At 43.5% G+C, this 26297-nt stretch overlaps 5 protein-coding genes across 5 annotated transcripts; 2 read left to right on the forward strand and 3 right to left on the reverse strand.

Annotated features, from left to right (window-relative positions):
• Positions 1 to 261: 261 nt before the first annotated feature.
• Positions 262 to 8917, reverse strand: LOC4336589 (E3 ubiquitin-protein ligase BRE1-like 1). The gene is made up of 19 exons (NM_001419730.1): positions 8423 to 8917; positions 6659 to 6820; positions 6491 to 6578; positions 5719 to 5943; positions 5315 to 5482; positions 4774 to 4967; positions 4472 to 4555; positions 4214 to 4333; positions 3924 to 4110; positions 3675 to 3835; positions 3512 to 3583; positions 3318 to 3394; positions 2864 to 3058; positions 2674 to 2746; positions 2490 to 2576; positions 1537 to 1674; positions 1255 to 1457; positions 1010 to 1175; positions 262 to 874 (listed from the first exon to the last, which is right to left on the reverse strand). Exons 1-19 carry the CDS (start codon positions 8543 to 8545, stop codon positions 743 to 745), a joined length of 2655 nt encoding a protein of 884 aa, NP_001406659.1. The 5' UTR covers positions 8546 to 8917; the 3' UTR covers positions 262 to 742.
• A 3216-nt stretch (positions 8918 to 12133) lies between these two features.
• LOC4336590 (acetylglutamate kinase) lies at positions 12134 to 15489 on the forward strand. Its single transcript, NM_001419733.1, has 2 exons — positions 12134 to 13333; positions 14871 to 15489. Exon 1 carries the CDS (start codon positions 12283 to 12285, stop codon positions 13312 to 13314), a length of 1032 nt encoding a protein of 343 aa, NP_001406662.1. The 5' UTR covers positions 12134 to 12282; the 3' UTR covers positions 13315 to 13333; positions 14871 to 15489.
• Positions 15490 to 16638: 1149 nt separating this feature from the next.
• LOC4336591 (carotenoid cleavage dioxygenase 7, chloroplastic-like) lies at positions 16639 to 19354 on the forward strand. Its single transcript, NM_001419732.1, has 7 exons — positions 16639 to 17147; positions 17234 to 17592; positions 17688 to 17816; positions 17905 to 18036; positions 18149 to 18421; positions 18526 to 18926; positions 19051 to 19354. Exons 1-7 carry the CDS (start codon positions 16756 to 16758, stop codon positions 19192 to 19194), a joined length of 1830 nt encoding a protein of 609 aa, NP_001406661.1. The 5' UTR covers positions 16639 to 16755; the 3' UTR covers positions 19195 to 19354.
• Positions 19239 to 21588, reverse strand: LOC4336592 (uncharacterized). Its single transcript, NM_001419734.1, has 4 exons — positions 21014 to 21588; positions 20198 to 20525; positions 19966 to 20059; positions 19239 to 19857 (listed from the first exon to the last, which is right to left on the reverse strand). The coding sequence occupies exons 1-4, from the start codon at positions 21475 to 21477 to the stop codon at positions 19625 to 19627; spliced, it is 1119 nt and encodes a 372-aa protein (NP_001406663.1). The 5' UTR covers positions 21478 to 21588; the 3' UTR covers positions 19239 to 19624.
• Positions 21589 to 24565: 2977 nt separating this feature from the next.
• Positions 24566 to 25899, reverse strand: TIP5;1 (probable aquaporin TIP5-1). The gene is made up of 3 exons (NM_001419735.1): positions 25701 to 25899; positions 25339 to 25589; positions 24566 to 25273 (listed from the first exon to the last, which is right to left on the reverse strand). Exons 1-3 carry the CDS (start codon positions 25822 to 25824, stop codon positions 24839 to 24841), a joined length of 810 nt encoding a protein of 269 aa, NP_001406664.1. The 5' UTR covers positions 25825 to 25899; the 3' UTR covers positions 24566 to 24838.
• Between the last annotated feature and the right edge of the window lie 398 nt (positions 25900 to 26297).

Below are 26297 nucleotides of genomic sequence, written 5' to 3' on the forward strand. Positions count from 1 at the left end.
GACCGTAAAGCGTTCCTATCCCAGACAAATGGGATTTCGCAAATGTCAAACTTTAAGTGAAAGGTTGAAAATTGAGTGCACAAATGGGATTTCGCACTGACAGCTGATTCATTTCTGGGTGTGCGCTTTGTGCTTAACAGTCACGCCTGCCAAAAAGAGGACATATCAAGGTTTAAGCGTACAACGAACCAAACAATCAGCATAGGTTTAGCTTAATAGCCCCAAAACAAAAACTAAAATTCAGGTACTCAGCCGTTCAGGTAAGACCAAACAAACTGCATCCAACTGAAATTTCGCTATTGCCAATCTCCTGAAATGTACAATCTGGAAAACCCGTAAGACCTACATTCTTATTGTCTGCTACAACAATGGAACTACAAGCTATATATGGTACAATGTTTCAGTATGGCGGGAAGCACCACCCCTTTTGTTGGATGTTTTTTCCCCAAAAGAACAGAATGGATATAGCAAAAGTCAGACTAATCTAGCGACTTAACTACTCCAGGAGAATCCCGAACTATACAAGGGAGCAGGAATAAACATTAGCATCACGAATGCCAGACACCTGCAATTCCATGTAGCCAACCAAATTAGGCTACTACATTCTGCTTATATGTTTGGTTGTACAAGCTAGTACTTGTCATATCTTCAACTCGCATGGTCATCTAACCATATGACCAAGTAATGACCATCAAAGTAGCTTGATCTAGATGCCTGCGATACCATCTTGAAATTAACAACCTCATATGTAGATAGGTTTCACGTCATTAGCCCCAAAACTCAAGCTACATGAAGGACATCTCCTCTGTCGGTTCCCAAGGGACTTCTGTATGCACTGATTGCAGAAGAGATGGTAGCACTTGGTAATCACAACCTGCAATTGGAATATATTAGATCTGAATATCCAATGTTGATTGCTCACTGTTAAAGTGTCTTTTGACAGGTTATATTGTTAAAAGGACAGGTTATATTGTCAAGAGTGTCAAAGAACGAAATCAAGATCATTTACCTCCTTCTGCCTATCATGGCAGATACCACACTTCAATATCCCCCTATACTCCTTGACCTCATGACGAAGCTTTTCCAGGACTGCTGATTCACGTGCCTTGGCTCTAAGAGAGCTAGCTTTCCTTGACATAACCTCCAAATCATCCTCTATTCTCTTCTTACTAAACCTGGAATGTAACTCATCTCGTTAGATCAGCTATTGGAAAAAATTAGCCCATAGAAATGTAAAATATTCTTATAGAGCACCTCTCTTTCTCAAGTTCTATAAGCAGATCAGCGACTTCCAAACGACTGCTTCCAACATTCGCTTGTATTCCATCCAATGATTGCATAAGCTTTTGAGCATCTCTGTGCACATCAACCAGCTTTCTTTGGTAATTACTCAATGAAACAGATTGTTGCCATCCATCCTCTTGAAGTTTCCCAACCCGATCAGACCACATTTTAAGCTGGGAATCAGGGGAAAATAATATTCAGCACCTCCTGGAAGGATTGTATTGGATTATACAATATTTGCGTTCAACCTACCTGATCTTCTAAGGAAACAATTTTCTGGTTGTACAGATCCATCAAAGAGCTTTCCTGCTGCAAGTTTCTGCGCAAAGAATATGTTTCCAAATGCAAAGCATCTTGTGTCTGTTTTGCTTTAACACCCTCCATAAAAATCTGCAGTGTAGATTTCACCAAACAAAAATGTTACGACTACTGAAAAAATAGTTTACTACCAGATTGATTCATCCTAAAGCTTCCATTCCTCAATGGGATTGAAATACCAAATGCAGAGTTAGCACATTTCTTATTCAATACATCCGAAGTAAACAAGCTTTACTATCAGTAAAATTTCAATAAAACATCAAACTAAAATTTTGGATCAAAACATACACAATCACTGGAACTGTAGATTTATCAGGAGTTCAGGACCCTTGGATAGGCTGCCTGGATTATCAAGGGCACTCCAAAGAGTAAGGAGCTATGGTACAAATAGCACGGCTAAAAATTTTCAATTTATCTCTACTATTAAAAGGCGCAGTCGTCCTGATTTTCTCTGGTTCTTTGACCTTGAAACAACACCATTTACCCAAAAAAAAAACTGTTGATGGTCATTTAGAAAAATGTTCTAACTTTCTTTTCAAAAAGATATCTAAATAAAGGGCAGGCAATACTCATCCAGGAATCCACAAGGATTTTTTTTTGGCAACCAGTAGTTGCTGTCCACAAGGGTTTGGAACTTTGGCCTATTTTATGAAATTCCGCATCACCAACTTAACGCAAGTAAACAGCTTTTCAATGAAGTACTGAGTCTCCGGAACAATCAAATTAACAATATAACCAAATCTAACATCCTATGAATATATCAGAAACATGAAAGCTATTTGTGCAACCAGATTTGGTACAGTGGTAAATGGGAACTCTTATAAAACTATAAGCTTGGGAGAGGATTATCTGAGATAATAGCTTTAAAGAAATCATTGAGTCACTACCTTGGTATTATCATCATCTCTTTCAATAATCTGCTGTAGCAATTGTTGGTTTTGTGCCTGTATGTCCTCATATGCTTGCCCGATACACTGGAATAGGTTAGTAAAAGTTTCAAACTCAGGATGACAATGTTTAATATATGTTTAAAGCCATACTTGAACTGCATGCATAAAAGATGGCACACACCTCGACCTCCACTCTGTAAGCTTCACATTCTTCCTGTTTAGACTTCAGCATATGGGATAAACTGACTAGATCCCTGAACACAGTGAACATTCAGCAGTAAGCATCAATTTCCTTTAGTAACCCTAAAAGAGAAGTGACCCCTACTTCAACAGTTCTAAGAGAAACAATGTTCAGAAGCATAATTCTGTACTTTCTAGAAGTCCCAAGCTTCTGCCCTGATTCAGCAATCTCAGCTTCTGCAGTTGCTAGCCTCTGCTGTGTGATTGCTTCAGCTTCATTGGCAGCCTTAACACGCTGCTCTAGCTTACTTTCATCAAGAGATGATTTCAGGGCATGAACATGAGCCCATTCAAGGAATTCCCTATCTCTGGATTCCATTATTTCCCTGCCACACACACAAAAAAAGGTTATTTCCATCACAAAATAAATAAACTTAAGTTACTGGTGATGAGTGATGAAATGTCATGGCCATAGTAGAGTGACCGTGCAATGAATTAAATACATGATAGGTAAACAATTAAACACGGCATTACACTGCACTCTGTCCTAAGAAGTGAGATGCATCTATCTCTACAAAATATCACAAGTCTTAGCCAAAAAAAAAAGTTGTGTTGAGAATTATATATGATATAAAATTGAAATACCTGGAATCAGTGGATTCACGCTTATACATATCCGCGAACAACTTAAGCTCCTTATTAGTTTGCTTCAGATCAGAAATCTACAGGGTTTTGGTTTCAATATGTCAAATTATCATGGGAGGACAAATTCCTGCAATAGCTAAACAAAACACCTTAATGAAGAGAAAAAATAAGCTGAGTCTAAACAAACAAGATACCACTGATTGAAGTTGTGTTATATCAGATCCCGCACGGGCAGATCTGCATGATGCTTCTTCATTATCACGTTCCTATAAAACAAAATAAACAGCCTGACACATTGGCGAATCAATGCCATAACACTTGCGAGTCATATGTGCAAGCCAATAACAAGCAATTTACCTTTCTGGACAGAATGCGAGAAAGTGAATGGACTTCTGCTCGCAAAGAATTCAACTCCAAGGAAGCCTCCTTGTGTTTGGTCATTTCACTCTGCATCGCGCCCATTTCCCTTGGTATCGATGACACTAAAGCTTTAAATTTTGTAATAACTTGATTCCGACCTGACAAGTGCAAACAATTCCTTATTACCTGCTTTAGCAAGACAAGTTTGAAAGTTACTCTTGGTAAAGTGAATAGTAACTACCGCACCAGGTTCTCTTGAAGCCTCTTCAAGTTTGAGAATAAGCATGTTTTTTTCATCACATAGTTTCTGAATATCCTTCTTGAGATCAGCAATGCTAGACTCACAATATGTAGAAACCCTCTCAGGAATCTCAGCCAGATCAACTTTCAAATTAAATTGCCTTTCTTGCCACACAAACTTATCCTTATCAACCTGAAACATATCAAATAGGAATTCAACAAAAGATCAAATGCTCTAGCGAGACATTTTTGCTATACAACTCTGGAATCCAACAAATCCACTGACCAGTAACCACCTGTAATTTCTCTAATAATGTCTGGTAGTGATCCAATTCTGCTTGTGACTTCTGAAGTCGATCATTAACAAGCTGAAAAGCTTTTGAAGAACGAATGCTCTTGAAATCCATCAAGATATTCTGGAGGAGATTAAAAACACACACACAAAGTTAGTCATACAGGTTCTGATACTAAAAAATTCTCCCATGCAATAAATATTAAGCATGGGCCTTCAAGGCTAAGCAAGGATGCATTCTGTGCTTGACCAATCAACAAACCTGAAAAGTTGCTATTTTGTTCAAAATTTCAATTCTCTCTTCATGTAATCTCTTAATTTCCACCAACCGCTTTGAAATCAATTCCTGGTTGATAATTGGGTCAGATCATACATATCACAGGTACTCCCTCCGTTTCACAATGTAAGTCATTCTAGCATTTCCCACATTCATATTGATGTTAATGAATCTAGATATCTAGATTCATTAACATCAATATGAATGTGGGAAATGCTAGAATGACTTACATTGTGAAACGGAGGAAGTAGTAATTTGGAACTTTAAAAATGAACGATGGCAGTTACCGATAATTCCTTGTGAGTAGCTTCAAGATCCTGCATCTCTCTTTGTTTATCTCTGACCTTATCTTCAGGCATATTTTTGTTTCCTAATGTAGGATATGGGATTCGAGCTCCTTGTGTATTATCTCTTTGAGCTTTAAGTGCTGCCAGTTTGTAGTTAGTTTCTTCCAACTCAGAAGCAGCACTGGCCAACTCCTCTTGACAAAGTAAACCAAAACATCTGGTTAGTTTTACCCAATGTATTAGGACAACGTATCTAGGTAAAAAAATGTATAGGGAAAATATGGTACAAGTCTGAAGCGCTGGCGCAGTAAATATAAGAGTACTGCAACAGTACAGCCTATTATCGCAAGAATGCTCTCCAGAAGATTGCTGGTTAATGCGTAGGGAGGATAGATAGGAGTTGATGGCAACATGTTTGATAATTCAAGATGTATAGCAGGTCTCAAATGTTGCGAAACATGTTCCTTTAAATGGCATGGATGCTTATTTGAAAGTTAAAACAACTGTAAAGAAACATCAGCACAATCTCTAAACAAGATACCTTTTAGACGTCTATGTTCAGCTCTTTTTCGGGCACTGGAATCTCTTTGATTTTGATAATCCTCTGCTAACTGCTTGTGCTTCAACTGAAGATTACTTAATGCTTGTACGACATTATTGAGGCTGGACAACAGGTTGCTACTAGTACTCTGTAGTTGCTTACTGCGGTCTACAGAACATGGATGAAATTAGTACTTCTTTTGTATTAGTACAACTGAAAGCTATACTCTCTCCGTCCAACAAAAAACGAATCTAGACTGGATGTGACACATTCTAGTACAACAAATCTAGACAGAGATATGTCCAAATTCGTTGTACTAGGATATGTCACATCCAAAACTAGGTTGGTTTTTTATGGGTCGAAGGGAGTACTAGTTAACAGAATATATGAACTAGAAGACGAACCATTTTCTGGTAATTTAGTGAGAGCAGCCAAAGCACACTCCTCATTTGCTTGCAAAAGATCACTTGATGGAAAAAAGATATCCCCAAGAGCATTAGCTGTGGATAGATGTAATGGAGGGGCATCACTTCCCAAGTGGCAACCAGGCAAACAACCTGAACTTTCAGTTGCACCAGATTCCACAAGACTTCTAAGAGTGTCCCTCTCTATGGGTGCACAAGTACCATCTGAAAAGAGAAGGTTTATAGTTAACCTGATAGGCAACTATGGAAAAGAATAGGAGCGGCCATCGTTAAAATGCATATCAAGCTCATTAACATAAATAACTTATAACTTATTACATAATCTGAAAAGTGCAGTTTTTGCAACCAAGCAGCATTATCTTAAACAATTGCCACAAGAGCAATGGACCACAAAGATGACCAGATCAAAAGGTTTTTCCATAGTGATAATCATTTGCTACTTAAATACTCCCTCCGTCCCATAATATAAGGGATTTTGACATTTTGCTTGCACTGTTTGACCACTCATCTTATTCAAAAAAATTTGTGCAAATATAAAAAACGAAAAGTTGTGCTTAAAGTACTTTGGATAATAAGTCACAAAAAAACTAATTCCAAAAATGTTTGAATAAGACGAATGGTCAAACAGTGCAAGCAAAATGTCAAAATCCCTTATATGAGGAGACAGAGGGAGTAGATGGCACTCCCATATTTCAAAACCTGTCTAGGAAAATGTAGTTGGGATGTTTTTAGAAAATAAAGGAAGTCATACCCTTTTGTACATTGTTGTGCCCTGAACCAGGGCTGGAATTAGGAGATCCACTTTTGCAAAAAGATCTTGACTTCAGGTCTGCCACAAGCTGATCAAATAAAGGGATTCAGGAAGAAACATTATAAAGTCTGTCTTTTTTGGTAAAACATGCACAAAATAATAGCTTACTTGTTCCCAAGAACTGTTGACCAAGGAAAGTGTCTCATTATGAGTCCTCTGCTTCTCTTTTAGCCCAGCGAATTTATTTTCAAGAGCACGATACTCAAACTTGTGGGCTTCTAGTTGCTCTGAGAGCTTTTGGTTTTTGTATTTGAGTACAGTAAAATCGAGCTGCCAAACAAGACAATATAAGTAGGCAGTGTGCGAAATCAAAACTAAAGATATGTGTTTGGCAACAAAGAGAAATCACTAATTCAAGCATAAAAAGAAAAGCTGAACCAACATTCAAGTATCTTTTATTTACAACTTGAAGAAGAGCAGAGCCAAAACAGAACATAAACACAAAAGGAGCCGTACTGATGATATCACCAACATGATAAATAGGTTCATTTCATGCTACAGGACAAAAGAAAAAAAAGGTTTTGTGCATGGATATTCCATATTGGACCAAATACGGTAACACATGAGTAAACGCATAAAAGGTATCATCCAACATGCCATTATACCCTTGACCTATCCCTCCCAAAATTTAACCAATCTTTTCCCATATTTCCCTCTTGTAAAATTAAATAACAAAGTAGGCGAATAATTGCCAGTTGTCACCGGTAGTAACAGCGATTAATTGTCAGTTGTCACCAGTAGTAACTTGGTGACAAATTTCATTAATATTAATTTAACGACCCAATTTAGACCTTTATCTATATCAAAAAACAATAGCATATGCTATGGAAAAATAAAAGGCGCTATGATTGTAAATAAGCATTGGCACATTATGGTATCATTGCCAGCAAGAAAATTAAATTTGTCCAAAGCAGCAGCGGAGCTAGGGCCCGGCCACCACGGGCAGGTGCCCGGGCTCCACCGTATTAGCCAGTGGATTACCACTTAATGCCCCTGCTTAATCTGCTTCTTTTAATAGAGGCTAAATCAGCTATGCAAGCAACAAAGGAGTCAAGACACAGCCTCACACCAATGTTTGCTGCCATCAGCCTAAGGCCAAAGCTACACAGTTCTCCAACAGCCATTATCTACTTTTGACAAAAAAATAATACTTATTAATCCTATAATCTAGCCCATTCGTTTAGGTTTGCCCAAGCTCAAGAGAACTTCTAGATCCGCTACTAGTCCAAAGTTAACCATTTCAATATCCATAAATGTAGCCACAAAAAACTAAGATCATTTAAAAAACTCAAAATACGAAGGTTTACCAAGGAATTGCCACTTTCTGCTATCATGAACACGGGAAAACAAGAATGCAATGTAAGTCAAGTAACAATTTCACAAGTCAGCCTCCCATCTATCACCGAGTAATAATTATAGAATACATCAATTGCTCTAAAGAACCATAAACAATCGTGCAATAGTTGCAGAATCCGAAACGGATAATGCATAGCTCATTCCTACTAGTATTTTTGTTTTCACTCTGACAGGAGGCAATATACATAGGGCTTCTTCCACTAACGACCACAACACAGCAAGACTTGCAATTGCATAGAGCTCAGCATAAGTACAAAAGCATCAAACACTTGTCAAGAATAAACTCATCGATCTATACTCAAACAGTCCACAATAGATCTTTTAGCGGATGTATGGATTCCATGACATAACAAAACAGCTAAAAATCAGTCACCATGCCACCATCTAGCTATCATACAACAACATATCAAACAGTACTACCACCATAAACATGAACTCAAACAAACAGTACTAACACGGTACCACCATAAACATTAACTCAAAACGATACAGAGCTGGCTCGAGATGCGCAAATACCTTCTTATCTTCGGAGGTGGGTGCAACCGCCAGCCGCTTGGCAGGAGAAACAGGGGCCCCGCCGCCGGGCGCGACGGAGCTACTGAGCCGCCGCTTCCGGTCGGGCTCCCCCGTGCTCCCCATAACCCTAACCCTAACCTCTCCCAGGTCCTCCGATTCTCCACATGCGGCGGGTGAAACCAAACCCCGAAACCACAAGGGCCAACCCTCCCGGCCACCTACCGGTCCAATCCACCACCCAAACCCCCGCCCCGGCGACTCCCGAACCCTAACACGCGGATCACCAAACCAATCGCACCCAAAAAAACAATCGCAAAAAAAACAAAGAGCGGATGAAGGACGGAATTGGAGCGCGGGACGAGCGGATCGCGGCGGAGGCGGAATTCGGCTAGGGTTGTAGGGGGGAAGGGATCGGATCAGGGAGGTGTGGGCGAGAGGTGGGAGTTAGCGGTGGTTTTGGCGTGTGCACTGTCAAGGGGGGAGGAGGTGAGAACCGTGAGGAGAAAGAAGAGAAGGGGGGGAGGAGAGCTAGGCGAACGGCGCAGAGAGGAGAGAGAATATGCGTGTGGGGAGGCGGAGTGAGTTATCTCGGGCGGAGGCGGCTGTTCGCCCCGCTGCACGGACTCCGTGCTTCTGTGGACAGTGGACACCAGCGGGCATAGGGTTGGACCTCCGTCAGTCGGCCTTTTAACAGCCAGCCCAGAATGGTGAGAACGACAATGTTCAATATAGATTACTGTCACAAATTATTTATTTTGTTATATATATGATAAAATATTGTTTTTAAAATTAACAGGTACTCCCTCCGTCCCATAATATAAGGGATTTTGACTTTTTTGCTTGTACTGTTTGACCACTCGTCTTATTCAAAAAATTTGTGCAAATATAGAAAACGAAAAGTTGTGCTTAAAGTACTTTGGATAATAAAGTAAGTCATAAACAAAATAAATAAATTCCAAAAATTTTTGAATAAGACGAATGGTTAAACACTGCAAGTAAAAAGTCAAAATCTCTTATATTATAGGACGGAGGGAGTAGCGTATAAGCAAGTACTGGCACCTGAACCTAGGACATGCATTATTTGATCTTCATGATAAGTCTTTCATATGAAGTTCTTTTTATACGGTGTGAATCCAGTGTATTACAATTTTCAATGTAAAGCTTTGATTATCAGTGCCATACAAGGTCATATTACTAAGCAATAGTAAGTTGTTGGTTCATGTGGTTGCAACTCTTGTTAATTAACTCAGATAGCTTGTTTTTAAGAAAAGGTTAATATGGTTATTTTGAAGTAGTCTTGGTCTTTTTCATTTTAAATTTTGTTTTACCATAGTTGAATTGGTCATGAATATAGAGAGGTTAGCCAATAATCTATTGCTTAATACTATTAGTTAAGGTTTCAGTGTTTACCACATGACGGACATGAGCAATACTCTGGTTTCTACATGTGATAATATCGGTCGATCATAACATTAATGTGGTAGGTTGGTAACGGAAGGTTAAAGCATGATAACTGTCGAGAGGCAAGATGAAAACTAAGATGTTCAGAAATACAAAGATACATATATATGAACCATTTGGTCGAGGAAAAGTAGTCCTAGAGAAGCATACCACGTGGGGAACAGGGGATGAAACATGATGGTATGAAAAAAAAAACATGTCCTCTATGCACACACATGATGTATGTGATTGTCGTATTGGGGATAAAGTTGGTTCAAATGCACAATGCTTGTTAGTACCATATTTTCTACTTATTTTTACTCAATTACAAGTAAAGGCGGATGGTGTATGGATACATTGAGAGTATCTTTTTGTTCTTCTAATATTGCATGAAGGGATGTTAACGTTTAGATATATTAGATCATATGCATGGATTCAATAAAAAAAATACATAGTACATATTCAAGCAAGATAATACTACACTATGTTATCATGTAGTGCACAAAATGACCGATTTCTCGCATCTAAAACATGACAAACATGTAAAAAAAACAAAGGTTAGCCAAACTAATTGCATTAGATATTTAGATGGGTCTTGAGCCCTTGACCCATTTTCCGTGTCATTGAAGTGCAATCTATTTATGCGTTCGCGAAAAAAAACATTTTCCATGTCACAAGGTAATTGAATAATCTAAACAATACGTTATCTAACAGTAGCTGCTAAAAAGTTCAAATAATCTAGTTAGATTTTGAAATACCTTAACCGCATTTGTCAGCTATATTAAGGCCCTCTTTGTTTAGGCTTATAAACCAACTTATAAGTCGAAAAGTCTAAGCCTAAACAAACAAACAGCTTTTCCGTTTGGCTTTTTTGAAGCCATAAGCCACTCTAGCACTATTAAGCCAAAAGCTAGGTTGGAGAAGTTTTTTTGGCTTATGTGAGGTAGATATATGACTCAACTACTAAACTTAGGACATTAAATCCACCGGCTTATAAATCATATAAGCCAATAAGCTGACTTAAAAGTCTAGACCAATAAGCCTAAGCCTAAACAAAGAGGGCCTAACATGCGGAAAAGGCTCTATGCACATAATTTTTCGTATAAAATTGTTACAAACATTGACATGGCATGATGCAAGGAAATCTGGATTTCCAATTACTCCTATCTAGTAAATCAAGAGGTTGAGAATTTCGATTGTAATAAAAAAATTAATTATGTCCAGCAAATGCTCTTAAAAAATAATGAAAGTTATTGACTTGTCCTAATCAAACTAAATTTGGATTTGCTAATATCTATATTGTTTTTAGCATCGAAGCCGCTTTTACCCAACAAAAAGGGACTATATTGCGAAGTCAATCTAGGAGTAAAGAATTTATATGCTAATCCATCGAAACAAATGTTGGGATTCCACTAGGATTGATTTGAGGGATGGCAGGATTTTGTGCAGCGCTAGCAGGAAAATTGTTTACTATGACCCGATGGAGCATAATATTTAACATGTGTATTCAACAGATGAAATTTTGAATCTGTTAGATAAAAGGAAAATGCATCCATCTTTAGTTAAAATGAATACGTTCCAATGGTTTGCAATGCCAAGAGGAGTAAAAAGAAATAAATACTATAGTTATTCCTTTCTACTCCTACGTCTTATACGGAGATAGTCTAGTTTATTATGAACAGATGACCAAAATGAGAAAGTTACATAAGTCTTTTAAAGTCCACTTCCCAATAATTTTTCCTTATGTAACTTACTCATTATAGCTTCGGTCATTTACTTCTTATTAAAAAAAACATGGAGCTACTTGGTTCCTTATTATGATGAATTTAAAGCATCTACGATGGCTATTGTTATTGATGATTGATGAATAATGTTACTCGAGTGAGAGATGCTAGATGGCTGACGGAAACCACTATGCTCTAGGCAAGATTAAGGATTTGTTCGTCTAACCCTCATCTAAAGGGATTGAGATATGAAGTTATTCCCCTCAAATTCTCCTATAATCATTTTCTTGTGAGGATTAACCGAACAATTTATGCGGAAATTGGTTTCGAGCTCAAACATGTTTTCATTGAAGTATTTTTGTTATCTTTTCGGTATAACTCTATTATATTTTTCTTCTTGTGTTGTGTCAAAAACATTTCTGCTTGTGTAGTGGTTCTTGTGGATAGATCATGTATGATCTTTCTCCGGTTTTGTGTTTCTTTTGTTTCGGAGAGCTGATCTGGATAGTTCACTCTTTCGTTTGAATCAAGTAGTCCAGTATGAGATGTGTGACAATCGTCAGACTTTGAATCCGGAGACAGTGTCAGACAAAAAAATCGTGTTCACTGGCCAGCCTCTTCTACCCTTCTTCTGATCCTCTCCCGTATAGCCATTTCGTCGAACACCTTCCCGAGCCGACTGCCGCCGCCGCCGCCATGCTCCTCGCGAAGCCCCACCTCTCCTCCTCCTCTTTCCTCCCATCCACGCGGGTGTCTAGCCCCGCTCCGGGTCCCAACCACGCAAAGCCCATCGCCGCCTCTCCCGCCCCTCGACGCTGCCTCCGTCTCGCCGTCACATCCGCCGCGGCGCCGGCTGCTTCGTCGGCGGAGGCGGCGGCGGCGCTGAGCCGCGTGGATGTGCTCTCAGAGGCGCTCCCCTTCATCCAGCGCTTCAAGGGGAAGACCGTGGTGGTGAAGTACGGCGGCGCGGCGATGAAGTCGCCGGAGCTCCAGGCTTCAGTGATCCGCGACCTGGTCCTCCTCTCGTGCGTCGGCCTCCACCCCGTGCTCGTCCACGGCGGCGGCCCCGAGATCAACTCCTGGCTGCTCCGCGTCGGCGTCGAGCCGCAGTTCCGGAACGGCCTCCGCGTCACTGACGCGCTCACCATGGAGGTCGTCGAGATGGTGCTCGTCGGCAAGGTCAACAAGCACCTCGTCTCCCTCATCAACCTCGCGGGCGGAACCGCCGTAGGTCTCTGTGGCAAGGACGCTCGCCTCCTCACCGCGCGCCCCTCCCCGAACGCAGCGGCCCTCGGCTTCGTCGGCGAGGTCTCGCGCGTGGACGCCACCGTCCTCCACCCAATCATCGCCTCCGGTCACATCCCGGTCATCGCCACTGTGGCCGCCGACGAGACCGGGCAGGCCTACAACATCAACGCTGACACGGCGGCCGGCGAGATCGCCGCCGCGGTCGGCGCGGAGAAGCTGTTGCTGCTCACAGATGTGTCTGGAATTCTGGCCGACCGTAATGACCCCGGGAGTCTGGTGAAAGAGATCGACATTGCTGGGGTGCGGCAGATGGTGGCCGACGGGCAGGTAGCTGGTGGGATGATACCGAAGGTGGAATGCTGCGTGCGTGCCCTCGCACAGGGCGTGCACACTGCAAGCATCATCGATGGGCGTGTCCCGCACTCGTTGCTGCTCGAGATTCTCACAGATGAGGGCACTGGCACTATGATCACTGGCTGAGGTGATTCATCCCGTCGTGGTATTCTCCGGTGCCTCTCTTCTCATACTGTAATGTAATTTGCATTTGATATGCCTCATGATTGCAATAAGAATTGTATTCCTCACACCTGTAGCTGGTTGAGATAGGTTCTGCCATCCGTTTGTTCTGTGACTTTGTTCGCAATGGTGACATTTTTGTAGTTTGTGCTATAAATCGAATCAATTCAGGTTAAACTGTACTCAAGTAAAGTTGTTCTTTTACTGTTGTTTGGGAATAACATGGGCATGATTCACCAGCTTCAAACCTGAGTGCTGAAAGAGTATGGGTGTAGTAGTGTTAGGTTCATAAATATGGAATGTGTGAGCTGTGAGCTTGTGACTGAGATAACCAATTCAACTTTAGCTAACACTGTCTTTTGACCCACTGATCGTAGAAGGTTTATATTAATCAGGAATACCAACTTCAACAAATTATGTACCTTATCCAGTTGTTTGCTATTAGCCAATGAGAGTATTTTCCTCCATGCCTCTACTGCCCTTTATCATCTTATCCCATTGTTGAGATATCTGCTACATCTATCATGGAATTTTTGTGAGTCATACAGCACTTCTGATCTTAGTCAAGAAAGCTCCAATGATGAAAGAAGCAAATGAAAATTCTTTAGTTTTGTTCAGCCTCATCATGTTTGTATTTAAAATGCACCTAGTATGCAGTGCACTATCTTAAAAAAATAACAGATTCAAACATTCACTTTCATTTGACACTATGCCAGTACTTCCTCTGTCTCACAAAAAACAAATTAGTATAGGATGTGACACATCCTACCTGTTCCTATTCGTAGTACTAGAATGTGTCACATCCCATACTAGTTTTTTTTATGGGGTGGAGGGAGTATAACTTCCCTGTCCCGTCGCTTCGTCTTTAGATTTGAATGTCAGCAGCTCGTTAACGGTATGACAATCGATTGACATTTATATTTTCACTTATTGTTCTATTTATTGTATTTTGCATTATTTTTTATTATTCATGACTTCTATGAAATCAACCTGCATATGTATATCTATTGTAGCTTACATATATTTTTTAAGTATTGAATATTGACATCAAGGTCTTAGTTTCCTCTTTTTGTCTTGATCTGTTTTAATCATATCATAAATGCAAAGGTACCAGCATGGTGTGGTCAAGAGTATTATAGTTTGCAAACAAGCTGTCTATTTCTTATGGCCAACATAGCACACTGGCTATTTATATACAATACAATTTGCTTTGGTATTGCTTGGAGTTCGGATCATTGTTCAATCCCAGTGTCCAGTCGGTTACTGATGGTACACATAAAACTTTGTCCAAAACATGCATCGCAATGGACAAAATAGATTCTGAGTTACTGTGGCATTCCGCCTATGGTTATTTATGTCTGAACTTGGAATAATATATCACATTCACTGTTCCAAATACTTTACATGTTCATACGTCTAAAAATTTTCGTATCTTGATTGGAATCATGGATGCTGCATCCATACTGCTTGAACATCTTTATGTGAAGTTCCAGGTTCACACTCAACTTATTTTGTTCCAGGTTTTTGTCATTCTTTTTGGAGTTGGCCTGGTGTGATATGATAGATTGAACTGTGAACCACAAGTGAATGGAGAAAATGACTTGATTTGGCACCACTATACCAAGGTTCTAGCTGTGACTCATGAGGTTTGGAGAAACTGATGGCATGGAGGGCTGGACTGGTAGAGCTCTGGGTCCTTGCAGACATCATTCCTCTGTTCTTTCCACCACCATGGCATGGTCAGAGCAAATTCCACTTGCATCTAATGGAACGGTGCCTTCTTTTCCGTATTTAAGTACTGTATTAGTGGAAACTTTCAGTCTTTCATTGTGCCATTCGTCATTTCTGATCTGTTGTGTGAGAGAAATTTTGAGAAAAGGGAGGAAAAGCTCTACCCCTTCACTTGGCGTTACAGAATCTATTCCTCATTATGTTGTCTATTTACTTTTTGTGCGATACTGATACGGTAAGCATATCGTAGTGCTGTTTAGTGTCTGTTGAGCACTTCAGCCCCTTAGAACTGTTGTGCTTAGCACTACAATGCTTGCGGCTATATAATAATAAGACATACCTTCAGATTTAAGGGGCCATTTCTGTTTAGCTTGATTTTTTTCCCCAACATGTTGTTCTGTTCATTCCTTTCGGTCAGTGTTTGTGGTAGCCATTTGTCGTTGCAATCAGTGTTTGTAGTAACCATTCCATTAGCGAAACACTTTGCTGTCCCTTAGGTGCTACAGTGTCGAGACTTGCCAGTGTTCAGCATGTATCACGTTTTTAGGACTTTCAGAGTTCATTTAGAAATCATACTACAAAACGAAAGGACGTCCTATCTGCTGCGGATGAGTTGATTCCGTTGTCGAATTTGTCTGAATCATTGGCTAGGGATGGGCTAATATTGTCTGAATCATTCGACAACAGCCGATGGCTCTTGGGGACTGGATTGTGACTTGGGAGAAGTTTCAAACTTTCCATCCTTTTCCAAGATTATTATAGCTACAGGTTCTCAGATAAAAAAAAAGGATTACTGTTACTGCAACTAGCCTTGTATTGTTCTAACAGGCCCGTTTATATATCTTTTAAATTACGTAGAGACACTGCCTCACTATTATTATTGTTTGTCACTGTTCGATATAAACAGTGTAGACGCATTACCGATTATTCCAATACTGCAAACAGTCCTTGGATTCCATTCCTTAAATGCCAACGATTCCTGGTCCAAAACACTCCAAAACGAAACCGAAAGAAATTCAGATTTAAGCAGGTCATCTCCACTGCACATACTACTCAAAGAGATGCTTAATTATCAAAAGAGAGTAACCATTTCCTTCTTGTTAAATAGATTAATCTGATATTTTAGAACAACTTTCATATTGAAAATTTTCGCACAAAACACACCGTTTAGCAGTTTGAAAAATGTGCCATCAAAATCCAAAACGAACGGGGCCTATAACTGCATATTCTCCGGGGAAAAATATTGAACTGGAATTAGCCATTGTTCAAACAGGCCCATTTATACATCTCTTTCAAATTACGTGGGCACACTGTCTCACTTTGTTTTGTCATTGTTCGATATAAACAGTGACGTATTAACGATTATTCCAACACTGCACACGATCCTTGGATTCCACTCCTAAAATGCCAATGATTCCATTTCCAAAACCATCCAAAACGAAACCAAAAGAAACACACACAACCAAATCTGTACCACTAGGCAGGTCATCTCCACTGCACATACTACTCAAATAAATGCTTAATTATCAAAAGAGAGGACCATTTTTTTTCTTGTTAAACACCAATAGTACTAGTAGGTTTATATTTGTAGAGTACTAGGTAACTCCCTTCAACTATATACTTGATTTAAAGCACGAGAAACGAGCCAACGACCGAAGGAGGCCAAGTCCAAAGATGGCAACACAAGCGATTGCACCGATGCACGCCGCCGTCGTGCACCGCCACCACGTTCTACCACCCCGCCGCTGCGTGCGCCGCCGTGGCGTCTTCGTCCGCGCCTCGGCCGCCGCCGCCGCCGCCGCCGCCGAGACGGACACGCTGTCCGCGGCCTTCTGGGACTACAACCTCCTCTTCCGGTCGCAGCGCGACGAGTGCCTCGACTCCATCCCGCTCCGCGTCACCGAGGGCGCGATCCCGCCCGACTTCCCGGCCGGCACCTACTACCTCGCCGGGCCGGGCATCTTCTCCGACGACCACGGCTCCACCGTCCACCCCCTCGACGGCCACGGCTACCTCCGCTCCTTCCGCTTCCGGCCCGGCGACCGCACCATCCACTACTCCGCGCGGTAAGTCGCGCCGCGCGCATGCAGCAGCAGCAGGTTTGTCAGTGAGAGCGACAGACTGACAGTGCACGCGTGAGTGACGCATGCAGGTTCGTGGAGACGGCGGCGAAGAGGGAGGAGAGCCGGGACGGCGCGTCGTGGCGGTTCACGCACCGGGGGCCCTTCTCCGTGCTGCAGGGCGGGAAGAAGGTGGGCAATGTGAAGGTGATGAAGAACGTGGCCAACACCAGCGTGCTGCGGTGGGGCGGCCGGCTGCTCTGCCTCTGGGAGGGCGGCCAGCCGTACGAGGTTGACCCCCGGACGCTCGAGACCGTCGGCCCGTTCGACCTGCTCGGCCTCGCCGCCGCCGACGACAACAAGGCAACGAACGCGTCTGCAGCACGACGGCCGTGGCTGCAGGAGGCCGGCCTCGACGCCGCCGCGCGCCTGCTGCGCCCTGTTCTTAGCGGTGCGTGACACTGTACCGGAGCAGCGGCCTCCACTTCGATCGATTCGGACCGAACTGATATGACGCTGGTGCGCGCGTGCGTGCGTGCGGTGCAGGGGTGTTCGACATGCCGGGCAAGAGGCTGCTGGCGCACTACAAGATCGACCCGCGGCGGGGGCGTCTGCTGATGGTCGCCTGCAACGCCGAGGACATGCTCCTCCCGCGATCCCACTTCACTTTCTACGGTCAGCTCGCCATCGCCTCGACCAACCACGCATTTTCCATTCGCTCCTCCAAAAAAAAAAATCACATTGAACGGCGTTTCCATGGCAGAGTTCGACGCCCACTTCGACCTCGTCCAGAAGCGTGAGTTCGTCGTGCCGGACCACCTCATGATCCACGACTGGGCCTTCACCGACACCCACTACATCCTCCTCGGCAACAGGATCAAGCTCGACATCCCCGGTAAGGAAGAGAAAACAAAAGAAAACTTGTCCATGGAATGATGGAATCGTGCGCGCACTGGCGTCTGATGCTGACGTTTGGTATGCTTGGTTGGTGCCGTGTTCGGGCGTAGGATCGCTGCTGGCATTGACGGGCACTCACCCGATGATCGCGGCGCTGGCCGTGGACCCGAGAAGGCAGTCGACGCCGGTGTACCTGCTTCCGCGCTCCCCGGAGACCGAGGCGGGCGGCCGCGACTGGAGCGTGCCGATCGAGGCGCCGTCGCAGATGTGGTCCGTGCACGTCGGCAACGCGTTCGAGGAGGCGAACCGCCGGGGCGGCCTCGACGTCCGGCTGCACATGTCAAGCTGCTCCTACCAGTGGTTCCATTTCCACAGGATGTTTGGTAAATTTCAACGCCACAAAAAAAAAAACAGTAATCCATATTTGCTCGTTCTTGCATTTGCACATTGCTGGAACACAACGATCATCGAGTGATCTGCATCACAGGTTACAATTGGCACCACAAGAAGCTGGACCCGTCGTTCATGAACGCGGCGAAGGGAAAGGAGTGGCTGCCTCGCCTCGTTCAGGTGGCCATCGAGCTCGACAGGACGGGAGAGTGCCGGAGGTGCTCAGTCAGGAGGCTGTCCGATCAGCACGCCAGGCCGGCGGACTTCCCGGCGATAAACCCAAGCTACGCCAACCAGAGGAACCGGTTCGTCTACGCCGGCGCCGCGTCCGGCTCCCGCAGATTCCTCCCGTACTTCCCGTTCGACAGCGTGGTGAAGGTCGACGTCTCCGATGGATCGGCGCGGTGGTGGTCTACCGACGGGCGCAAGTTCGTCGGCGAGCCGGTCTTCGTCCCGACCGGCGGCGGAGAGGATGGTGGCTATGTTCTTCTTGTAGAGGTAAGACGGAGTGCCCGTTCCATCAACATGAAGTACGAGTGTTTTGTTTTTTCTTAAGATTTAGTACAAATGTTTACTACTGAATTAACATCAAGACATGTGATGTCTCTTTGCTTCTTGACAGTATGCAGTCTCCAAGCACAGATGCCATCTAGTGGTGCTGGATGCAAAGAAGATAGGGACAGAGAATGCACTTGTGGCAAAACTAGAGGTGCCAAAGAACCTCACTTTTCCAATGGGATTCCATGGTTTCTGGGGAGATGAATGAGCATAGAGCAAGCATCAGATCCAGTCTAACTCTGGAGAGAAATTGTCTTGAAAAGGCAAGAATTTTGCCTCGTGTATTGATAAAAGAGAGTTTTGTGATAATCTGTACATGGTGGAGAGGAATTATCAGGGGAACCAAATAACTACTGTACATCCAGTCTCGGAATGAAAATTCGTCTCACCAATTCATTAAAATCCTGAAATACTAATGTTTTAAGGCAATAATTCATAGTATTCCCATAGGGTAAACATATAAGACCTCCACTGAGAATCTTGATGTCTTGGCAATTTTAAAATGAAAGTTCTTGAACTGACAACTAAGAATGATACCATCCATGATCTTAACCCATTCGACAAGAATTTAAAAGGCTAGAACATATCCTGTACACAGCTAACAGACCACCAAATGTGAAGTCGACGAATTTTTGGCATCACTTAATGCGAGCCACAGTCACCACAATGAAGACGAACACTGCGAGCATGAAGGACATTCTCACTGTATCGTCATACAAATCATAGTCCTCACTCTGAGCTTGAAAGAGCATGTTCACAAGCTTAAGTATGCTCTCAAGGAATTCCTTGATCTTTGCTTGGGTGGTTTCCATGACCCACTTCATCACTCCAGGAGAAGCAGAAGAACTTCCATTGGGATCAGCCTCCTTAGCTGAACGAAAGTACCAACCAGATTAATATCGCTTATCCAGGCCCAAATTGATCTTTTATTTTATTATTAAAAGATGTACTTAAAATGCTAAAGCTAAAAGCCACATACCATCCTGAAAGGACTTCCTGAATTCTTGCACCACCTCATTTTTCATCACGGCATCCCATACAGACTTATCAGTTGACAAGGCCATAACCATTTTCTGCATGTTGGGAGATGAATGTTAGGCAAAGACCGAAAGAATAATAGGTCATCTCTGGAAAATAATATTTGGTGCTACCAAACAAACAAGTTCATCATTGCTATACATAAATAGGAACTGAATCAAACCCACATTCACCTGGACAGAAGAATCTACTTGCAATAGGTGGAATGCATCCAGCACATTCCGATGTTCCCTTGTCAAAAGAGCAGTTGAGTTAAGGACAAGCATAGCAGGTTCAATACATTCCTCTGATGCAGTGTCTGGTGTAGAGTGTTCTAAGCTGGCTAATTGGTCAATCTTAACATCAGATGGAGTAGAATCCTCAATCTTAATATCAGATGGTGTAGAACCTTCAGAAAAATAATTAACAAACATTCCAGATGGAGGAAGTCCTGAGATGGGGGACAATGCAAGTGCTTGGGCAGGTGCATCAGAATCCAATCCAGGATGGTTTTCAAATACCCTGCATGCAACAGAAAACAGTGTGTGTTTTTTTATATAAAATATGTAAAACCAGATTGCATAAAATTAATCAACTGAAGAGCTGATAAGGTCTATCAATAACAGAGGGGATAACAAAGCAATGACGAGCATGTGTATGCAGTTGGAGAAGTACTACAAAAATTGCTTCTTTTAGCAGGATAAGTTGAAAATTGGAGATCCAACCGCATTGTACGGCATTCCACATCTAGACGGTGCATACACAACGATTTCAGGAACATACAAACATAGCTTGACCGTGGCTATAGGCATAATAACTTCCACGCAACAAATTTGTAATTAAAGGACGATTATCACCGATAACAAAACATGGAAAACCTCCCCCCCCCCCTTTTTATATTATTATAGAAGAAAATCAATTAGCAAGTAATTAAACAAGGCAGTTCCGATCTTTTCTAGATAATCAAAGATCAAAACTTGTAAACCTAAGAGCATCAAGTAGAATCTTACTCTTGGATGCTAGCAACGGCGGCGCGGACTTCCTGGTCGGTGGGCGGGGCCCCGAACGCCTCCGCGTGCTCATCCGCCGCCTCCTGGACAGCGTCGAACGCCCCAGAATCCGCCCCGACGGCGTCATCGCCCTGGGCGACGACCACCTCCCAGTCCTCATCGCCATCAAGGCGGAGCGCGCGGGACTCCCAGCACCCGACGGAGGCGATGGAGCAGGCCGGGGGAGGCGAGGCGGCGCGCAGGGCACGGGCCCCGGCTCGCGTGGCAGGGCGGCTCCCGCTGGAGATGGAGACGGCGGGAGACAGGGCGGCGCCACCGCGGAGCGAGGAGGAGCCGGCGAGGCGGACGAGGTGCTTGCCGCCGGCCGGGTTGCTCATGGCGGCGGCGCCCTGGTGGAGCCTCGCGGACGTCTCGCCCCCTCTCCAAGAGCTCTCCCTCCTCCTGTACACCACGTGGACAACCATGGCAGGGGCCTCGCCGTCGCCGGCTCGCAGCTGATGCTCCTCTGCCTCCCCCGCCGCGGTTTGTTCCTCTTCGCCTTCCGGCGAGGCGGCGTACGAAGTGGGAGAACCGGCAGATTTGTTTGGGTTCCGGAACCAAATCAGTATTCGGTTTATTATTAAGATGGGTGGGGTGGTTTGTTAACTGATGATATATTTCCGCAGGGGAAGTGTTTGAAAGTACAACTAGTAAGTTATTATCTCTATCTCTTTCTAAATGTAACTTGTAGCATATAGATAAATAAAAGAATTAATTTTTATAGGGTGTAGCTATATTTATAGCGCCATATTTTTCATCAAAAAATAGTCGGCATGTATTTACATTGTAAGTCCCTAAATTACATATGTAATTTTAGTGTATTTACAATGTAAGTCTCAAAATTACATATGTAAGTACTAAAATTACATATGTAAATTCAAAAATTACATGCTAATTGCATATGTAAGTGGGGTGTAAATGAGGTGTAACTACTGTGTAAGTGGCTAAAAAAAATCGACTGTAGCATATGGCGCCATATTTCTAGCAACTCCATTTTTATATCTATCTTTGTGAATGTTTAACTATTAAATGAAATAATGGACTTTTCATATCTACTTTGTTAATTGTACATACGCTAGTTTTTATTTTTTTTAGCAACATATGTAGTGACATACTAATTTTTAATATATCACATTGTGTTTATTTTTTTAGCAATATATGTAGTGACATAGTAATTTTTAATTGTAAATGTGCTTTTAATATATCACATTTGTTGATTTTTTGTGTAATATTTGAAGTTCTACATTTGACACATGCACTTGTATTTAGGCTAATTATTCTTTAAATGGTGACAACGTACTCGTAGACAAGGGGGTGCCCGCGATGTCTATGTCAATATCAAGATTTACTAGCCAAATATTTATGAGTTGCTTTTATGGTAAGGTGTGCGTGTGAATGTTCACGAGGGTGAATATGCGCGCATTATAAGTGTCTGTGTTTATATTATATTTTTTAAAAAATATATTATTTAAATATTAGTTCTTATTTATTTTATCATTAAATATACTTAACATTGACTTATATTTTTTATATTAGCACCAAATTTTTAATGACACCAATGAGCAAATGAAAAATCAACGGTATCATATATGAGAGTATATGAATAATTTTATGGCTTGCCTCTCCACATAATATATTATCAGTAATTTTTTATCTTAATGTATTGTAGAAAAAAGTTTATATATTTCTGCAAGAATTCAACTAGAGAAACTTCCGCCCATCATAATTGCCAAAATATTTTAAAATATAAAAAACGAATCTAAAGCTTTTTAAAAATGAAGGGATGTCCTCTTTATTTTTCCTTCTCTCACAAGGCATCGTGCAATACAGTTCGTTGTTTAGATGTCTATTCGGTCTTATTTACTACTAGTAGCGAGTATCTACGTCATTTTCGCTTTTAGATTAGAGAATGAAGCTTATCCACGTTGCGTTTAGCATTAGGTTCTGCAACAACGCATTTACAATGCGTCTATGCGCTCGTATATATTAGTCTCGATGCTTTCTCACTGACACGTGGACACAAAGAATATAGGGACGAATATATCATCCCCGACGTACCTGTCTAACTGATCGTAAGAAATTAACTCATTTTTGATAAATAAAAACAACTGCGTGCCGCCCAAGGCTTTGGTGTTGCTTACTCTAATACTTCTACTTTATTCGATTTAGGAGTAGAAAATTTTATCCTTTGGTTTGACACGGTTGGCATGACTGTAATGTATGCCGCATTTGCTACACAGCATATTGCTGCGACTTCAGGATGTCGAGATCGAACATCATATGTTAAAGGGGATTTGGTCGTATACATCTCTGTAGTCCCTAAAAAAAAATTGAACATCTCTGTTACAGAAAACGGGTTGGGTTCCACGATCACTGCGGGCGGGGTGCGTACGCGATTTTGTGGTATACCATCACATCATTGCAAGAAGCAGTATGGATAAATAGTTTTGCTCTGCTCCACTAGGATTAACGAGCCTCCACTCTTGATCATCGTATTGATTTTGCGTGTAACCAGCAGCGTCCGCCATGAGCAGTGCTTCGCCCTAGATCGTCCAAGCTGTATGCTACTACCTGTTGGTGCTCCCAGCGTAACGAGAGCTCGGAGTTGACGAATTCAGAGACCAAAAAAAGAGACGTGGGGATCACAGTATATCAGACGGCCTCACGTCGCTTTCCAGATGGCCGGGTCTCCGAACCGTAACGCGAGAGGAGACATGGTGCGCAGCGCCAGATGAGAGAGACGGCGAAGCAAACCAACCCAAAGGATGAGATTTATGTTGAGCACGAGACCATCAAGCAACAAGCATACGCCGATACGCGGATTGTGCGGCGAGATCTCCTAACCAATATGCGCATCGATTCGACGGGAGCTCACTTGGGTTTTCGTTTTGTTCTCCCCGCGACGTTTAGTTAGTTTTTCACCGTTTAGTGTCGTGGATTACGTGGTGAGAAATACCAGCGCGTTTAAAAACGTGTGCGTCGATATAAAAGATTACATGCGAAGTTTATGAAAACACTTGTTTTTCTTTTTCTTTTTTCCCTTTTATTATGGGCTTCCATCAGCAGCGTATCGCAAGTTGCAATTTGCAACCGGATACTTATCCATGACGCTCGGGCTGGTGAAGACCGCGGTTTTTGCGCTGCTTGTGCTTATTGTTACAGAAAAAAAATCCAACATTGATTAGATTATCAAATGGTTCGTGAGACACACAGTAGCTACGAGAAAACAGAAGAACGGTAAGACGTCGTTTCTCCAAACAATTTGACGATTTGATAATATGTTTCAATTATGCGTAGCATTCTCCCTTGATCAAATTCCGGTGTTGCTCTGCTGCCAGTTTTTTTTTTCGCCGGTCTGCTGCTAAATTTTGCAGTTCTACAGTATGCACTTCTCCGGTTCTGCACTAGTACTATCAGGTACTAGTACTATCTACAAGGCCATTGTTGACTTCTGGACCGTCTATATGATTAGCAGGAGCCCATTTGACACAAAAGTATTCGGCCGATTTTGTTGGGCCCTTCTATATTTTAGATCAAAGGAAGCCCATTAACAAAAGTACTACCCAAACCATCCATTAGTCCATCACAATTCACTAGGATCAAACTGCCTACTATACTAGATTACATTGCTTTCTTTCCTTCAAACATCCACAAATCCACAACCTAATAAAGACACAGATCTTACACACATACTACATGTAACTACACGAAACCAAATGCAACAAAGATTCTAACACGACAAACAAAGATTTTTCGTCAGGGTGACAGACTGCCAGAATGATTTCATCACACGACCACCGTTTGCACGCTCCCATGGCGCGCCGACTCGTTCGTCGCCGGCGCCGGCGCCGGCTCCGGCACGGTCGGGAAGACCAGGGCTTGATGCACCAGCGCCGCCACCGCCGCGCCGACCATCGGGCCGGCCCAGTACACGGCCTGGTTGCTGTAGTGCCCGCTGACAACCGCCGGCCCGAACGAGCGCGCCGGGTTCATCGACGCGCCCGTGAGCGACCCCGCCGCCAGCACGCACGCGCCCGTCACGGCCCCGACCACCAGCGCGCCCAGCGCCGTCGCCGCGGGCCCCTTCCTGCCGCCGAAGCCTCCACCCCGCGGGTCGCCGGCGACGTGCACCGTGTACACCACCATGAACGTGAGCACCCCCTCCAGGATCCCCGCCCCGAACCCGGTCATCTCCACCGCGATCCTCGTCGTCGGCACGGCCTGTGTGTGCAAACGCGCGTTAGTCTACGCAAAGTTAAGGACATTTCGATCGGAAGTGATCTTGCCTGGCCGGCGGAGATGTAGTGGAGGACGAGGCAGGCGAACGTGGAGCCGAGCATCTGAGACGCCCAGTAGAAGATGGCGCTCGGGACGGTGATGTGGCCGCCGATGGCGTAGGCGAACGTCACGGCGGGGTTGACGTGGCCGCCGGAGACGTCGGCGGCGATGAACACCGCGGCGAAGAGCCCGAACGCCTGCGCAACGGCGGTCGCCATCAGGGACGAGGCATCGGATGTTTCATCCGGCGTGAGCATCCCTGGCAACAGCGCGCGGCAAGTTCACAGAGCGAAATCACGTATGAGACCAACAAAGCAGAGCAATTCGCACGACATGCGGAACGTAGGTTGCAGTGAAACGCATGACTTACGGGCGGAGATGGTGGAGCCGACGGCGATGAACACAAAGAGGAAGGTGGAGAAGAACTCGGCGAAGTACGCCCGGAGCGCCGGCGGCGAGAAGCAGCGCTTCATGTTGGCACAGATGTTCGCCATTGCAAGTTTACCCTGTGTGTGTGTGTGACACTGTGTTTACAGAGCAGTGAAGAACACGATTACACGAATTCGCACAGTTCTTCACTACTCGGGGTGTCACAGACTTTATATAGAAGGGCCATGGGTCGCGACCGTAGGGTGAAACGTTGCTATACTTCGCAGCGGTTGCCGCCGCGCCCGCTCCCAAACTGAACCGTCTCCACGCGGGCACGCCCGTTGCGCGCGTTCGCACACCGCATGTTAGAGAACGTGTACGTGCAAACTTCACAACTTACAATGAACCGTGCATATATGGTACAGATCAATCGAGCAGTTTTGCTACATATTCTTTTGTAGGATTGAATCACAATAACTAAGCCAACCAGGGAGGTGAATGTTTGGTATACCCAAAAACCAAAAACTTTTAGTGGAAATAAAAGTTACCCTCGAAATCGACGGAGATCGGTTTGACCGAGATTGATCTATCGGTCTGA

This window comes from Oryza sativa, chromosome 4 (genome assembly GCF_034140825.1).
Source record: "Oryza sativa Japonica Group chromosome 4, ASM3414082v1".
Taxonomy (NCBI): domain Eukaryota; kingdom Viridiplantae; phylum Streptophyta; class Magnoliopsida; order Poales; family Poaceae; genus Oryza; species Oryza sativa.

Coding starts and splice junctions, on each gene's coding strand:
- LOC4336592 (NM_001419734.1), bottom strand. CDS start 21,477: ATGGTTGTCCACGTGGTGTACAGGAGGAGGGAGAGCTCTTGGAGAGGG. Junction 20,060..20,197: donor AAGTAGATTCTTCTGTCCAG/GTGAATGTGGGT, acceptor CCCAACATGCAG/AAAATGGTTATGGCCTTGTC. Junction 19,858..19,965: donor CAGGAAGTCCTTTCAGGATG/GTATGTGGCTTT, acceptor ACTTTCGTTCAG/CTAAGGAGGCTGATCCCAAT.
- LOC4336591 (NM_001419732.1), top strand. CDS start 16,756: ATGGCAACACAAGCGATTGCACCGATGCACGCCGCCGTCGTGCACCGC. Junction 17,817..17,904: donor ATCCCACTTCACTTTCTACG/GTCAGCTCGCCA, acceptor TTTCCATGGCAG/AGTTCGACGCCCACTTCGAC. Junction 18,422..18,525: donor CCATTTCCACAGGATGTTTG/GTAAATTTCAAC, acceptor TCTGCATCACAG/GTTACAATTGGCACCACAAG.
- LOC4336590 (NM_001419733.1), top strand. CDS start 12,283: ATGCTCCTCGCGAAGCCCCACCTCTCCTCCTCCTCTTTCCTCCCATCC.
- LOC4336589 (NM_001419730.1), bottom strand. CDS start 8,545: ATGGGGAGCACGGGGGAGCCCGACCGGAAGCGGCGGCTCAGTAGCTCC. Junction 2,747..2,863: donor AAGCTTGGGACTTCTAGAAA/GTACAGAATTAT, acceptor CACTGTGTTCAG/GGATCTAGTCAGTTTATCCC. Junction 875..1,009: donor GCCATGATAGGCAGAAGGAG/GTAAATGATCTT, acceptor TTCCAATTGCAG/GTTGTGATTACCAAGTGCTA.